Source organism: Trichosurus vulpecula, chromosome 2 (assembly GCF_011100635.1).
Source record: "Trichosurus vulpecula isolate mTriVul1 chromosome 2, mTriVul1.pri, whole genome shotgun sequence".
Taxonomy (NCBI): Eukaryota; Metazoa; Chordata; class Mammalia; order Diprotodontia; family Phalangeridae; genus Trichosurus; species Trichosurus vulpecula.
The window spans coordinates 439,576,799-439,595,031 of record NC_050574.1 but is presented as its reverse complement, the minus strand read 5'-3'; the positions used below and the strand labels follow the sequence as shown (position 1 = coordinate 439,595,031).

Below are 18,233 nucleotides of genomic sequence, written 5' to 3'. Positions count from 1 at the left end.
ATCCCTTGATACTTTGATTACAATGATATTGAATAAACAAATTAATTTAGGTAGTATTGTCATTTGTATTATATTGACTTGTCCTGCCCATGAGCAATTAATATATTTTTCCAATTATTTAGTTCTGTTTTTATTTCTTTAAATAGTTGTTTGTAGCTTTATTTTACATAGTTCTTATATATATCATGGAAGGTAGATTCCCAAATGTTTTATTTATTCTTTGGTAATTTTATATGTGATTTCTCTTCCTACTTTTTCCGTTTGTCATGATGCTCCAGATGGAAGTTTAAAATTTTTCCATTCAAATCAAGCATTTATTAAGTGCCTGCTATGTTTAAGGAATTATGCTTTGTGCTGGTGATATAAAGACAAAAATAAAACAGTATTTGTCCTCAAGGAGATTACATTTTACAAGAGCTAAAATACTTTCCAACTCTAAAATTCTTTGATTCTGTGAACCTAGTAGAAAGGGAGGAAATGAACATTTATTAAGCATCTACTGTGTGCCAGGGAGCAGCTAGATAGTGCAGTGGTTAGAAGGCTGGACCTAGAGTCTGGAAGACTCATCTTCATGAGTTCAAATATGGCCTGAGACACTTACTAGCCATGTGGCTCTGGGCAAGTCACTTAGCCATGTTTGCCTCAGTTCCTCATCTGTGAAATGATCTGGAGAAGAAAATGACAAGCCACTTCAGTATCTTTGCCTAGAAAACCCCAAATGGGGTCAGAAGGAGTTGGACATGACTGAAAAAGGACTGGACAACAACACGTGTTTATGCGTATTATCTCATTTGATCTTTACAACAGTCCTATGAGATACATACTGTTGTTATTCTCAAAGGTGAGTGACCAGGTCTGAAAAAGAGTGCAGCAGTCAACCACCATCTTTATATATGCATCTAATTAGCACTTATTTATAAATCTGCCTCACGTCATTCTCTCACCATTTGCCATATGTCTGTTGTTACATCCATGTGTATGGTATTTAACTTCTTGGCTAGACTGTAAGCTCCTTGAGGGAGGAATCAGACTCTTCGCTAAGCCCTGTAACAAGCCAAAAGAAAGCACCCAATAAACAGTTGAATGAATTGACCATCGCTTGAATTAAGAAGAGAGTAGGCAGAAGAGAGACCATAGTGCTTCATTTTAGGAGAGTACAACCATTCCAGTGCTTTTTAACTTACTTTCCTATTGGTTGAGATGAACATTGATGTGAAATAGAAGTCTATATTAAGTTATATGTCCTGTGCATATGAAAAAACATAGTGTTGATGGAGAGAACCGTAGACTTGGAAGCCTGGATTCCAGCCACATGACAACAAATCCTGCCATGTTTCTAAGAGTCTCTGTTATTTTCTATCCATATAATTGTACTACTTGCCTCAAAGAGGTGTTGAGTCAGTTTCTTTGTCATTTGGAAGGTACTATGGAAATATGAGTTAACTTTTTACAAAAAGCAAGGCACAAAAGTTTGTTTTTGTTTGTTTGTTTTAGATCAAGAACTAATGATTTGCCATCTGTTCCCTTTCTCTAGGGGTACTTGGTGGGAAATTCCTGGAAAGAAGTCGCATTAAGAAACCCGGACAGTTACTTTTTAAGAGTGAGCCCTCTGAATACTTCAAGGCTCCTGATCTGTTTGTCGGGGCCCGTGTTTGCTTCAACGGTTATATCTTCATTTTGTTGAACGGTGATGAGTATGCCTTCACCTATATGGAACAGCATGCGGATGAGGTGAATAGGCCTTCCCCTCCCAACTGTTTGTCTTGCCTTCTCACCAAGCTCCATTCTTTCTCCCTCCATGCACAGCATCCCTGTTTTTCTCCCACTTCTTCATTTGACCACCAGTTTTATATTGCTCATTTACGTAGTAACCCGGCATGTATAACGAAGCTGCACAACTTAGCCATAGGTCTTGCCGCAGAGAACGGTCCATTGTCTGGTCTGTTTATGCCTCTGAGATGGTGCCTCCTGGAATCATGAATTCAGGTCACATTAGTGATACAAACCCACACAGTTCAATCAAGCTTCCTGGTTTTTGTGCTGACACTGACACTGTTTCAGAAAGAAATTCAACAACTATAGAAAAGTAATCAAATTTGGCAGCACATTTTGTGCTGTTCCAGTTAATTTGCTTATACTGATAATAAAGGAATAGATATTAACCAAACAGAAGTCCTACAGGAATCTGACCGTTGTTATGACTGCAGCCTCCTACAGCAGGGGTCACCTGAGGTATTGGCATAAATAAGAATCCAGGAAGAGATAAGCTCAACCTGTTTAGAAATAATTAGAGGAAGCTTGCTATGGGGAAGCAGAGGAATGCTACTGCTCTTAGCGTATTATAAAATTTCTAAGTAAGTAAGTAATGGTAATAAAAAAATTGGAAGTTTATGGAGTGCAGGGGTGGGGAACCTGTGGCCTTGAGGCCACATATGGCCTTCTAGGTCCTCGGGTTCAGCCTTTTAACTGAGTCCAAGTTTTGCAGAGCAAATCCTTTTATTAAGGATATTTGTTCTGTGAAGTTTGGATTCAGTCAAAGGGCCGCACTTGAGGACCTAGAGGGCCACATGTGGCCTTGAGGCCACAGGTTCCCCACCCATGATATAGTATCTTTGCTTTGAAGAATTCAACATGCAAACATCCACAAAAAATTTAGGAACTATTTGCCAATTTATATTAAGATAAAATTATATTATCCTCTATTTGATAGAATAATGATGATAATTTTTTTGCTGTTGCTATTCAGTTGTTTCAGTCATGTCCATCTCTTTGTGACTCTGTTTGGGGTTTTCTAGGCAAAGATACTGGAGTGGTTTGCATTTCCTTCTCCAGCTCATTTTACAGATGAGGAACCAAAGTAAACAGGGTTAAGTAACTTGTCCAGGGTCACCCAGCTAGTAAGAGTCTAAGGCTAGATTCGAACTCAGGCCAGCGCTCTATCTACTATGCCACCTAGCCACTGCCTGATGAAAATTTTACATGAATGTAATCATATTCAGGTAGTATTTTGATGCAGATACTGCCGGTATTATCTCATCTGGCCTTAAAATGTTCCAGTGGGATAAATTTCTAAAATAAATATCAAAAAAATAAAATAAATCTCAACAAGCTAAATCTTTTTGTCAGAGATGATTAGACTGCAAGTTATAGAAAAATGTCAGATTGTACACTTTAAAATATACGTGTGGTTTGGACTATGATTTTGGGAGCTGATGTTTGAACTTCATAGGCCTTTACTTTCTTTTCAAGTCATTGAGGTGTCAGCTTTCCAAATGGCAAGGGTACTCAGTAATAGAAAATAAATAACAAAGAAGTACTTTTAAATGATTAAAGGTTATAAAAAGTTTTTGCATGCTTTTCAAAATTTCACTACATGAAAGATAGAAATTTGGTTTAATATTGTGCAGATTTTTATGCCCACTATTCTAGATTCCTTAACCAGTCTTGCAAATAGCTCAAGAACATGGATAAATATAATAGAATTATTCATCTACCTGTCAAATTTTTATCATCCTTCCAAAGAATCACACACAGAAACACTAACATAAATCAAGACACACACTGGGATGTTGTGCAGGCATAGAGGGAATGATGGAGGAAGAGGGATAAGAAAGGTTGTTCTTAAGTTTTATTAAAATTCCTTCACTCACCACAATCTGGTTTCTTTCAGGCATGGAGTCTAAGTTAACCACAGGTTCTCTAACATAGTTAATTGTAATAGTTGTCCTACTCTGCTGAGTAGCCAGGTAACAAGCCATACGTTTATCATGCCCAATTCTATTGTAAGGCAAATTGTTTATTTCAGATGCCTGGCAAAAAGAAGGCCTCTGATGTCAGTGTGGGAAAAGAAAGAGGCCCATCATATATAAAGTTGAACTTTATGCTGAACTAATGGAGTGGAGATAGAGGGGGGAGGTGAGGATGCATTCATTCACTTGCCAGCCAGGTGACACAGTGAAAAGAATGCTGGACTTGGAATCAGGAATCCCTGAGTTCAAATTCTGCCTCAGACACTTATTAGCTATGTGATCTAGCCTCTCTCAGCCTCAGTTTCTCCATCTGCAAAATAGAGCTAACACCTTGGAGCACTATATAAAAGGGAGCTATTTTATTATTGAGGAAGATGAAACCTTCAATTCAATTTAACAAGAATTTGTTAAACACCTTCTATGTGCAAGGAGTTATGTTGCTATGCAAAGCTAAAATCAAACCAACTCTGCCCTCAGCCTCCCAGGGTTTCCTTGATTAGACTGGAACCCTTTGCTTTGGTTATAGTTCTGAGCCTCTGAGATGCTACTGGACCCCTCAAGGAATACAGACAGGTTTAAGTTTCATGGATAGATATGGGTTACATGAGGCTACCGTTGGAAGAACTGACCAAAGAAAGGCAAGAAATTTGCAAGGGGAACCAGTTAAGAGAGCTACATTTCAGTTTTGAGTAAATATGTAAGGTGATGTTTAGGGTAGGTGTATTTGAAGGCCATGTAAGTTGAAGCACACTAAAGTAGTGAGTTTTTCACCTTAGTTTAAAATATCCTCACCCCTATATTGGTGTTAACATGACAAAATGCTCTACTTTCCCTCTTATTTTTTCAAGTTCTGTGTTTAATAAAAGAAAATTATTTTATTTTAAGGGAAAAAAAAATTTGCTGTTAGTTTTTCTTCAATATCTAGCAAGAAACATTATGATCTTAAAGAACTGAATAGAGAAATGATTTTTTTTTTGGCAGAGCAGTTGGGGTTAAGTGACTTGCCCAAGGTCACACAGCTAAAAAGTGTGTGAAGTGTCTGAGGCCAGATTTGAACTCAGGTCCTCCTGACTCCAGGGCCGGTGCCCTACTCACTGCGTCACCTAGCTGCCCCAAGAAATTTTTTTGCAGGTTTATTAATAACTTTAGAAAATTTAAACCACTGTGATTTATCTGTTTGTTTTAATAATCTGGAAGACCTAAAGTTACACAAAAAATAGGAATTTTACTTGCTTAACATCAGCAGGATTGGCCCCACTAAGTCTTTAGCTATGTTTCTTTCTTTACATTTAAATACATATGTGTGTGTGTGTATACATATGTATATCTCTTTTCTTTTTTAGTTTCCTATGAGCAACATTGAACTTATCTTGAAAAAACTGAAAGCTATTGGAAGCCCTAGTTCTAGAGAGATCAAGCTGGTCTTCGCATCGACTGATCCTAATCACACAAACGTGCTAGATTATGAAAAATTCAGGTAAGAGTGTGGGAGGCCATCTTTTGCTTTTCCTTAAAGATTTCTCAGTAGATATTAACAATAGACTTCCCGGGAGTCTGTATATTTTATGGTGACTTTTTTTCTTTTCTTATTATAATATGTGATCTATTTTTGTACAGGATATATAATACTATATATGGTAGATATAATTATTAGCTACTGGACTACGGGGCAGGAGCTGCCATTTTTCATATTTGTGTTCCTAACGCCTAGCAATGTACTTTGTACGTTGTAGGTTGGTTGAATTGAATGTGAAAAGGAGTTCAGATAGAGACACAGGAAAACAGTAAGTTGGCAACAGTTTCTTCTAAGTCATGACATTGAAACAGCAGAAAAATACTTGGGGTCACCAAAGTGAGAAAGGGAAAATTGTATGTACAAATGGAAAGCTGCAGCAAAAGACTTTGAAATAAGGAAAAGGGACAGCAGAGGGTGAGATGGATAGATAAGAGTCATGAAAGCAACGAACATGAGCTCAGACAGACTTCTGGAGGTGGTAGAGGATAGAAAGGCCTGGCACGCTATGGTCCATGGAGTCATGAAGAGTTGGACACATCTTAACAACAACAGCAACACATATTCATTTAGAGTTCCTGAAAGAGATGAGGTAAGAGTTGCTAAATGTGTTTATAAATTAAATAAGAGTGTTGGAGAAAATATTGAAAAGAAATGAGAACTAGGGAAGAAAGAATTGGAAAAGGAATTTCCAACAGATATACAAAAATCTTACCCAAGAAATAAACTCCCTGAAAATTCAAATGGACCCCATAGAAGCCAATGACTAAATGAGACAATAACAAATATTAAAACAAAGTCCAAAGACTGAAAATGTAGAAGAAATTATAGGGTATCTCATAGTAGAAACAACTGACCAGCTTTTAAAAAAATCAAAAAGAAAAGAATTAAGAATGATTGTACTATCTGAAAGTCATGACCAGAAAACTAGTCTACATATCATATTTCAAGAAGTCTTAAAGGAAAACGGTCCAGATCTCTTTAGTCTGCTTCAACTTACGTAGCCTTCAAATACACCTCCCCTAAACATCACCTCACGCATTTACTCAAAACTGAAATGTAGCTCTCTTTACTAGTTCCCCTCAAGAGTTTCTTGCCTTTCTTTGGTCAATTCTTCCAATGGTAGTTGAGGAGTAAGGAATCCCTCAAGCAGCCAATGTCTTGTCCATGAAACTTAGACCTGTCTATATTCTTTGAGGGGTCCAGTAGCCTCTGGGAGGCTGAGAACTATAACCAAAACAAAACCAGAAAACAACAAAGTGGAAATAGAAAGAATCCATCATTCTTCTGAAAAAAAAAACTTCAAAATGAACATTCCCAGGTACAACATAGCTAAAATACAAAGTTTCCAGGTCAAAGAAAAGTATGGCAAGTAGCATAAAGAAAGAATTCAAATGAACTGAAGATCCATAGTCAGGATCACACATGATTCCAGAAGGCCAAGGATTTAGACAATCCTAAAGGAGGGAAGGGGAAAATGGACTTTTTAATGAAGTAGAGGATTTCCAAGTATTCCTAGTGGGCTGTGGAGAAACTTTGAAAGTCAAACACAGATGTTAAGAGAAACATAAAAAGGTAAGCACCAAAATTCACAAGAGACCAAGCAAGGAGAAACTACTGACATTTTAATATAGAGACATGGAAAATGTGTTTCAATCATCTAAATCCTATCATCAAGTCACAGAGGGAGTCTAGATAGATGCCCAGGAGTGGTTCTGTTATGTCTTGATGATCTTGAAAGAAGACTAGAAAGGAAGGGGAAAAGAAATACTTATGAATAACAGAAAACAAAAGTAAAATCAAAAGACCATGCCATCTTGTGGAAATCCCAAACATTCAACTGTTACTGTCATTTGCTTATAATCCACCTCCCTGGATGTTACACAATGGCTTTGCTCCTTCTTTAGGTATTATCACAAGTTCAATGTCACATCCTTTGGGAAAAGACTACTACATACACAGTTTCTTTGGAGGGAAGTGAATACTGAATTCATACTTGGCTAGTGTAGTTACCCATCTTAGCAAAGCAGGATCTAATTTGACAATGATAAAAATATATTAGTATATTGTTAACCTACCCTTAAAACTTCATTCCATACACATAGGATTTATCACTCACTTCAAGGCTTGAACTTTGAGAAATGAAAGTCAATGATACTCCGTCAATGACTATTTCTTAAGAACTTGTTATATGGGCCAGGCACTGTGCTAAGTGCTAGAGATACCTTTATTGACTACTGCCTTTATTGACTGTCATTGAAGAGTCTCCCAACTCTTACTATGTCATTCATGATTCTTATACTATTCTTAGGTCCATACCAAACATTTAGTCCAAATATCAGAAATCGCCTATGGATGTCAAAATCCATCTACTTTCCAAATGCCACACTCATATTTTTATAATATTGATCCACTATATCAATATTTGTCCAGTCACTAAAGGAAAATTACACTAAATGATCAATCTTAAATAGTGCGGAACTGGGACCTGTTAAAGACTTTAGCTTAAAAAGGTCAGTCTCCCACTGCATCTCGAGCTGTGTCCAGTCATCCTGATCTATATCTGGCCACTGGACGCAGATGGCTCTGGTGGAGAAAGTGAGGTTGATGACTTTGCACAACCCTCCCTTACATAAATCAAATTCACTTGCAAGTAAAGGCATCACCTCTTTGATGTCATGGTACTCTTCAAGAACAAAGGACAAAGAACAACAATTCATAGACTTTATGTCTTTTCCACCACCTAGCTCAAAGATTGTGAACAATACAAGGCTAGTCTTTACAAAACCCCAGAATGCTGGTCAGTTCTCAAAACCCAATTACATGTGTAATGGGTGTTACAGATGTGTAAAACAGTGGCAAATAAGAGCGACATCATCCCCTAGCACTTTGATATACAATTAAATAAGTTAATATTCACATTAATACTGTCAAATCAATCAGGCAAACAGAAAGCATTTTTTAAAATTTATTTTTGTTTTCAAGATTCACTTCCATGAGATTATAAGTTCCAAATTTTCTCACCATCTCTCCCCACCCCCACCTCAAGACAACGTGCAATATGTAAAGAAGAATTAGAACCAGTGGGAGAAACCACGAGAAAGAAGAAAGAAAAAAAAGAGAGAGAGCAAATAATATGCTTCAATTTGCATTCAGACTCCATAGTTCTTTTTCTGGATGTGGATAGCATTTTCCATCATGAGTCTTTTAGAGTTGTCTTAAATCCTTGCATTTCTAAGAACAGATCAAAGTTAGTCATCACACAATGTGGTTATTACTGTATACAGTGTTCTGGTTCTGCTCACTTCCCTCAGCATCAGTTCATATAAGTCTTTCCAGGTTTTTCTGACGTCTACCTGCTCATCATTTCTTATAGCACAATAGTATTCCATTACATTCATATACCACAACTTGTTCAGCCATTCCCCAGTTGATGGGCATCCCCTCAATTTCCAATTCTTTGCCACCACAAAAAGAACTGCTATAAATATTTATGTACATGTGGGTCCTTTTGCCATTTGTATGATCTCTTTGGGATACAGCCCTAGAAGTGATATTGCTGGGTCAAAGGCTATGCACATTTTTATAGCCCTTTGGGAATAGTTCCAAATTGCTTTCCAGAATGGTTGAATCACATCACAACTCCACCAACAATGCATTAGTGTTCCAACTTTCCCACATCTTCTCCAACATCTATCATTTTCTTTTTTTGTCATGTTAGCCACTCTGATAGGTATGATGTGGTACCTCGAAGTTGTTTTGATTTGCATTTTTCTAATCAATAGTGGTTTAGAGCATTTTTTCATATGACTATAGATAGCTTTAATTTCTTCTTCTGAAAACTGCCTGTTTATATCCTTTGACCATTTATCAATTGGGGAATGACTTCTTATTCTGTATTCTTATAAATTTGACTCAGTTCTCTATATATTTTAGAAATGAGGCCTTTATCAGAAACATTGCTTGTAAAAATTCTTTCCCAGTTTTCTGCTTCCTTCCTAATTTTGGTTGCATTGACTTTGTGCAAAAACTTTTCAATTTAATGTAATCAAAATTATCCATTTTGCATTTCATGTTGTTCTCTATCTCTTGTTGGGTCATAAATTCTTCTGTTCTCCATAAATCTGACAGGTAAATTATTCCTTGTTCTCCCAGTTTGCTTACAGTATCAGCCTTTATATCTAAATTGTGTACCCTAATTGGAAATCAAGGGGATACCCATCAATTGGGGAATTGCTAAAGAAGTTGTGGTATATGAATATAATGGAATACTATTGTGCTATAAGAAATGAGGAGCAGATGGACTTCATAATAACCTGGAAAGACTGACATGATCTGATGCTGAGTGAGGGGAGCAGAACCAGGAGAACATTATACACGGTTATAGACACATGGTATCTGGGAGGACTAACTTTGATAGACTTGGCTCTTCTCAGCAAAACAAGGTTCAAAGACAGTTCCAAAAGACTCATGATGGAAAAAGCTATCCACATCCAGAGAAAGAATTTTAGAGTCGGAATGCAGAATGAGGCAAACTATTCACTTTCTCTTTTTTTCTCTCTTTTTTCCATTTTGTTTCTTCTTTCTCAAGATTCATTCCATTGGTATAATTCTTTTTTACAACTTGACCATTGTGTAAATAAGTTTAATGAGAAGGTATATGTAGATCCTATATCAGCTTATATGCCATCTTGGGGGAAAGGGGAGGAGGAGAAGAAAGGGGAGAAAATTTGTAACTCAAAAACTTGTGGAACTGAATGTTGTAAACTAAAAATAAAAAATAAATTTATAAAAAAATAAATAGTGTACCCATTTTGATTTTATTTTGGTATACAGTGTGAGATGTTGGTCTCTGCCTAGTTTCTGCTATACTAGTTTCCAGTTTTCCCAGCAGTTTTTGTCAAATAGTGAGTTCTTATCCCCAAAGCTGAACTCTTTGGGCTTATCAAAGAATAGATTGCTACAGTCACTGATGACTGTCTTGTGTACCTAACCTATCCACTAATCCACCACTCTGTTTCTTAGCCAGTACCAAGTGGTTTTGATAATTGCTGCTTTATAATACAATTTAAGATCTGGTATGGCTAGGCCACCTTCCCTTGTATTTTTTTTTCATTAATTCTCTTGATATTCAGGACCTTTTGTTCTTCCAGATGAATTTTGTTATTATTTTTTCTAACTATATACAGCAAGCATTTATGAAGCACTTACTTTCTACCAGATACTCAGCTAAAGTGCAAAAAAGAAGAAAAAAAAAGAAAAAAACAATCCCTTCTCTCAAGAAGCTTGCATTCTATTTAGGAAGACAAGATATATGTCAGAAATATAAGATAAATACAGAGTAGAAAAAAATGTTAAGAAGAATAAAACTGAAAAATAAAAATAAAAAAATAAAAAAATCCAGCTAAGGGAAAGGGAAGAAAAATAAAATAACATTAAGGAAATAAAAGCAAATGTTAAAAGATAACAACTTGGATGTATCAGAATTTTAATAGCCCGACACAGAAAAACAATATTTTCCCCCAACGTGGCCAGATGTTGAACCATGTTCAACTGCAAAATAAGAAAAGTAATGAAATAACATAAAACCCTAAAAATGAAAATTCAAGAAACTAAAACAAAATTTATATGTTTGTATTTATCTTTAATGCATACAGCAATACAGGAAATTCTGCTTTAAAACAAGAAGGAAGAGAAGAAGGAAAAAGGAATTAAAATAGTGTCTAAACTCCCAAAGCAGAAAAGTTAAAAAAAAATCACTTGGCAAAGTCACCCATGTTCCCAAAGTTTGCATGTTTGCTTATTGGAAGGTGAAAATGAAAAGAAAAAGGAGGTATATTCATTGTCTCCTTGGTCCTCCACTTTGAAATGTGGGAATTATTTGGTCTACTGTTCCCACTGCGCCTAACTCTAGTATCTGACATAAACCCCTCCCCCACAGAGAATTCTCCAGGCAGATATGGCGAGATGGGGCTAAAAATGGAGAAGGCAATATGACCTGACAGCCTATCCTCCTACCAGACAGCGAAAGCAAATGACTCACTTTCACCTAAGGGAAAAAGCTGTGGTCTAAGCTTTATCCACTTTGGAATGTTTATTAAAATTAATAAATCAATGTCATTCTTTCTCACATCAATTCTAAGCCTCCATTTAGTACCCAGATGTACTGACAACTAAGACAGTCAATGTTTCTCGCTTTTGTAACTTCTTATTCAAAACTAATGAAATGCACAATTCAAAAGCAGTTGTGATTGATTGTATTTTGTAAAGAATATTTATGTATTAAAGTATGAATTAAATCAGAAATTAGAAAAAAAGGACAGAATAAACTTTGGATTAAACATCTACCTCTCACACAGAATAGAAAAGGGGGTCAATGGAGTCTTGGACAGTGGACAGTTCTCCACCTGAAACATGCATCTCCCTAGCTAAGCCTAGTCTGTCCCCTCTGGCTTCATTGAATGAAAACTGTAGTGACCGTAGTCACTCTCTACCCTAGCCATAGCAAGCCACTCCATTTTACTCCATTTCTCCAGCGTCCATCTCCTTGCTGGTCCTTCTTAGTGCACCAATTTAATCTTCCATTCAGCCTCTTCTGTCCCTTCTGTGTCCATATGTGTGGCTGCCATGGCAGCAGCAGCAACAGTGGCCAAGCAACCTTGCATCCCAGCATCTTCATACTGCCTTTCTTGTGCCACAGAAAAACCTTCTCCTGACTCACTGCTTTCATGATGCCCTGTGCTTCAAGTGAGGGTATAATGCTTTCTCTCTTGAGACTGAGTCCCTCTTTAGTCTGTAGGTCATAATAAACCAAAAAATTCCATTCTGGCTGGCAGAACTTTTATTCCCAACTATATATACCCCGGGGTGGGGACGGAGGAGGGAGAGATAAAATGGGCTACAGTAGAAAAGGGAAAATTTAAATTTAAGGTCGGCAAAAAGATTTCTTATCCTAGGGATAATGTGAATGAAGGACTTCAGGAGTATGTAAATTAAACTAAACCTAGAAGACAAAGAAGGCTTTCAATTCATACTGAGGGTTTTGACTTTTGAAAACTATATGGGAGGAAGCCAAGCCTGATGGAGTAAAGACAGGGCTTAGACATCAGAAAATAAGCTTATAAAAATGAAGAAGTGAGTGTGCTCCGTTATCGTTTCTTAAATTGCCCATGGCAATGATGACTGGTAACCCAGATACCTATTAGAAGTTTAAGATATTGGAAAATGTACCTGCTGTTTTATATAAGCATCGATGTGTCTCCAAAATGTAGGTTCAAAAAGTCTAGACTATTAGATCTAGAGGGCTGCTTAGAGATGTTTCTCATCTCAAATTGTGCTGCCTAGCAAGGAAATATCAAAATTCTCTACTGCAGACCATTCTGTCCTCAATTGCCAACTCAGGAAGCTGAGTTCACACTGAAACCAGGGAGAAGGAGAGAGAGTCAGGGACAAGAGAAGCGGGATGCAGGAAGAGGAAATCCTTTTTAGAAAAAGGAATATTTTAAGAACTAGGGAGCTTTGGTAGCAAAAAAATTGTGGACTAATTGGGAAATGTGGATTTATTCCAGTTGATACACAAGGAAAAGAGATTCAGAGGGGGTTATAAAGTACCTGATCCAAGGTCACACAGCTAGTTAACACTTGAAAGAAACAGATCATGTATGACTTATTTAGAATTTTCAACTTCTTTGTAACAATAAGAATTTGTTGTTTCTTTGCATTATATGTATGTATGTGTACATATATGTATGTATATATGTATATGTCATACTTGTAATATTTTTGAAATTAAGTTCAACATGGGTGTTTATTATGTGATTATTTTGTAAATGAAATTCCCCATTCAGTACAGTTAATATAATCACACATGGTAAAATTTTAGTGCGTTAACAAGTTGTAACATATTGTGATCCCTTTATGACGTTCCAGCACCTTTCTGGTTTGGTTAAAAATGGAACAACTTGATTGTGCAAACAAATTATCTATACCTTTGAGGGCTTTAAACAGTAAAGCCCAGGTTAAATTTCAGATTACAAAAGTGGGAGAGATTGAGAAGCTGACATTCCCTGCTCCAGAGTGAAGGTGTCTTTTCTCCAAACGGACTGGAGACATTGCATTCATCAGGGAGAAAAGGCACACACTACAGTGATATAAGAATACTGATCACAGACTGATCACATAAAGGAGCAACCTTCAAGGAGTATTATCCCTGGAAGAGAGAAGATAGTTGGACTATAGGAGGGAGCACATCCCTGGTAAAGCAGCTGAGCAAACTACCCAACAGAAATATGGTGCCGAAGAGTACATGAGGACTCCGTGAAGAGAGAAAAGACATCCAGTACCGGAAATTTTGTTGTTCATGTGTTTTTCATGTATCTGGATCTTTGTGACCCCATTTAGGATTTTCTTGGCAAAGATATCAGAGTAATTTACCATTTCCTTTTGCAGCTCATTTTATAGAGGAAGCTGAGGCAAACAGGGTTAAGTAACTTGCCGAGGGTCACACAGCTAGTGAGCATCTGAGGCCCTATTTGAGCTCAGAAAGATGAGTCTTGCTGACTTTAGCCCAGCACTCTACCCACTGTGCCACCTAGCTGCCCCTAACCAGGAATTAGTTGTCATGTATTTATGGTCCACATGTTTATGCTTCACATGTACTTTACTACTCTGGCCCCATGATATCATTGGATTGAGCCCACTTTTCCTGGATGTGTGTATTTTTATGGAATTATGGGGAATAATTACTCTTATTGATATACCATCTGAGTATAGCATGACTTTATTAAGAGCTAATTGCCTTTATCAGCTAATTATTAATGGAAAGCACATCAGTGGGGTTTCATGAGCTGTGGCATTAGGAATACCCACAAGGTTATCTCTAGAACCCAAGGTAGCCTGCAAGTATGAATAATAGTTGAGGAAGGATCCTGAAGGGAGCTATACTCTGGGGGGTTATCTGGGATATATTTGGGTCCCCTCTTGCAGCAACTTATTAGACAGAGTCTCCAACTGGGACTCTTTGTTGAATGAACTAGCAGGAATCCACTGGCAAAAAAATAGACATTTTAAATTTTGTATCATTTGGATGGTTGATTCTTTGACTTGTTATGGCCCACAGACTAGTTTTACAAATTAGAACAATTTCTTTGAGATAGTTTTTAGATGATCAATTGCTTAAGTATTGATACCTATGTATTATGTGCCTATTATGAGGATGGAAGCTGTTATGAGCAGTACGGATTTTGTACCCCTAGAATACTGCTCACTATGGGAGCTCATCCATGTTCATTGGGTAGCTAGGTTGTATAGTAGATAGAATACTGGACCTGCAATCAGGAAGAACTGAGTTCAAATTAGCCCTCAGACCCTTACTAGCTATGTAATAACCACTTTTTGTCTCACTTTCCTTGTCTGTAAAATGGGGATCATGCTATTATCAATGCTATTAAGCATCTACTTGCCAGGGTTGTTGTGAGGATCAAGAGATACTTGTAAAGGACTTAGCACAGTGCCTGGCACATTTAAGTGCTATATAACTGTTACATATTATTACTGTCATTCATGCTTTTTTCTTTTAAGGAGACTTAGACTGCTTGCCTTATTGTGACATGAGTGAAGTCAGATCTTTGTGGACTGCAGATCCAAATGATGAGGTTTGCCCAAGTAATCAGGCCCAAATGCCTAAATTTCTATATCTCTTTGGTACTTGTCTGAGTTTGTTTTCTTTCTTTTTTTTTTAAATTAAGTCATTTGTCCTAGTGAAGGAAGAATTCAGATATCTAGTTGGATTGCTAATATGTTCCAGGGATCTCTGGAGTAATTTCCACTCCTCCTTTTTTCTGACTAAATATGATCCTTGAATCTGCACAATCCACATCAGAGGGGCACTTACAGGAGAGACAAAGCCTGAGCGCTTTGGCCCCATGTTGGCCCAGTGACAGTTTTTTGTAGCCCTTGGTGTGCTCCTGAGCGAGAGCAATTAGGCAGGGAGGGCAAATACCCCAGTGCTCCTGGGCCCAGCAGATCCGTGTCATTACGCAAGGACTATGCTAAGATACTTTGGGAGATGCAAAGGGAAAATAAGGCCCAGACTCACTTTCAATTACTAGTCATGTACAAAATATGTATGGCACTTTCTGAATTGTATGTCCATCACTGCTTTGTAAGGAGGTGAGTAGCATGCTTCATCATCAGACTTCCTGAAGACATGATTGGTCATTGCACATTGCACTGATAGAGCTGTTCAGTATTTCAAAGTGGTTTTTCTTTACAATATTATCACCCTTGTATTAACTGTTTTCTTTGTTTTGTTTGTTTCACTCTGTGTCATTTTGTACTACCCAAGGTTCCCTGAAACTGTCTCTCTTGTCATTTCTTAGGTGTAATAAAATTTCATTATATTCATATAGCACATTTCTTCAGCTATTCTCCAGTTTTTCTAGGAGGTAATCTAGGACACTCTCTTACATTCCAGGTTTTTTTTTCTTTTTTTCTTCCTTTTACTGCCCTCCCTCCCCACCCTTCTTCAGGATCAGAAAGTTGGTTTTGGTTGTGATTATTACATTCTCAGTAATATCCTCCCTCTTAACACCCTTTCTCTTCCTATCCATGCTCTTTTCCTTGCTGAATTTGGTGTATTTCTAAAGCAAGCTTTTTGATGTGTAAACATGTGTGTGTTGAAACCTCCTCTGTCCATTTCAGATAAAAGTTGAACTGATGCCCACTCTCCACACACTTCCCAACCTCCATGCTTGTATAATTCTCAAATATTCCCTTTATGAAAAGTAGCAAGTTCCAACCCCTTCTTCCTCCTTTCTGTGCTAGTGTGATTCCTTTTACCATTTTTCTTCAGACCCTCAGAGCAACACCAATCCCTCCCTCCCATGGTCTTCGCTTTTATTATTTAACTTTCTCGATATCTTTTTTAACATATTAACGTTCTGAAAGGGCATTTGTTTCTTCTCCTTTTATTAGGATGTTAGCACTACATCATAGGACTTTTTTCCCCAGTCACTCAAATTAATTTACATATCTAGGTTTCTCTGAACTCCTCTGTTTGGATTTTGAAGTTTCTACTCAACTATGGTCTTTTCAGCAAAACTGCTCGAAAGCCCTCTATTCCTTTAAAAAGCTTTTCTCCTTCCTCCTAAATATTATAGTCAGATTTGCAGTTATAAATTATTCTTGGCTGTAAACCTATTATATCTTTTGTGTTTTGGGCTATTGAATTCTAAGATTTTTCATTTTTAGTAGCAGCTATCAGATCTTGTGGTATCCTGATCGTGATCCCTTGGTATTTGAATTTCTAGATGCTTGCAGGATTTTTTTCTTTAACATGGGAAATTTGATTTTGCCTATGATATTCCTAGAAGTTTTTCTTTTGGAGTTTCTTTCAGGAAGTGATTGACCAACTCTTATATTCTCTTTGCCTTCTGGGTCTAATACATCGGGGCAATTTTAGTTTTTTATTTCTTGAAATATAGTATCTAGGTTTTTTTTATTGTGTATGTGTGTGGTTTTCAGGGAGTCCCATGGTTCTTAAATCATCTCTCCTTGACCTGTTTTCCAAGGCAGTTGTTTTTGATAGCAGATATCTTACATTGCCTTCTTTTTTTCAGCTTTTTGTATCTGTTCTAATATTTCTAATTTTCTCATGGGGTTATTGATTTCTATTTGGTCTATCCTAGTTTTCAGGGAGTCCTGTTACTTGCATAAGTTTTAACACCATTTCTTCTAAGCTATTGATTATCCTTCCAATTCTTTCTTCCTGAGCTTTAAATTTTAATTTTATTTCATTAAAATTTTTTAATTTTTATTTATTTAATTTTCAATCTTTAATTTTTAAGACCTGACTTCATTTCTTCTAAATATTCATGTAATCCTTGTGGATGTCTTAATCTAAAATCATAAACTTAAACTAAATTAAATCTTAAACTCAACAAGTCCAAAACTGAACTAATTCCACCCCCCCCACTCCAGCAAAACAATCCTTATTTCAATTACTATCAAGGCAACCACCATCCTCCTAGTCACCTACACTCATAACTGAGTGTTATCCTTGACTCCTCACTCTCTCATTTCCCATATCCAATCTGTTGCAAGTCCAATCAATTCTAGCTTCGCAACATCTCTTTTAATAGGCCCTTTTCTCTCCTCTGACATTGCTACCACCCTGGTTCAGACCCTTATCCTTTCATACCTAGATTATTCATACCTAGTAGCTTTCTTGTTGGTCTGCCTGCCTCAAGTCTCTCCCCACTCCAGTTTATTCTCTATTCATTTGCTAATATGGTCTTCCTAAAGTACAGGTCTAACCATATCACCCTTCTACTTGGTAACTCCAGTCACTTCCTTTTACGTCTAGGATCAAATGTGAAATATTATGTTTTGCTTTGAAAGCCTTTCACAACTCCCCCCCTCAACCCCACCCCTTTTCGGTCTTCTTATACTTTATTCCTCCTCCACTAACTCTTTGATCTAGTGACACTGACCTCCTTGCTGTTCTTCCCACAAGACCCTCCATCTCCTGATTCTGCATTTTCACTGGCTTTCCACCATGCCTAGAATGCTCTCTATCTTCCTCTGTGCCTCCTGTCATCCTTGGCTTTCTTGCAGTCTCAGATAAAATCCCATCTTTGCAAGAAACCTTTCCTAATCCCCCCTAATTCAAGTGTCTTTATTTTGTCATTAATTCCAGTTTGTTCTGTATATATTTTGTTTGTATATACTTCTTTTATATATAGTGCTATCCCTATTAAAATGTGAGCTACTTGAAAGTGTGGACTGGTTTTTGCCCTCCTTTGTATACCCTGCACTTAATACAGTGTATTAGTAAATGCTTGATAAATGCTTGTTGACTTGATTTGAAACCCTTTGGTACTTTGGCTGGTATGCCATTAGATCAGTAAAATAATTGTAGCACTTTTATCATTTTAATTATTTTTACACAGGTTGATCATGGAGAATGAATA

The 18,233-nt window shown here is 37.1% G+C and overlaps 1 protein-coding gene across 1 annotated transcript in view; it reads left to right on the top strand.

Moving 5' to 3' along the window:
- The window catches only part of EFHC2 (EF-hand domain containing 2), a 280,790-nt gene that overhangs the window by 166,347 nt on the left and 96,210 nt on the right, over positions 1-18,233 (top strand). Inside the window, 2 exon segments of the mRNA XM_036747276.1 lie at positions 1,535-1,731; positions 5,093-5,226. Of these exon segments, the coding sequence (XP_036603171.1) occupies positions 1,535-1,731; positions 5,093-5,226 (331 nt within the window).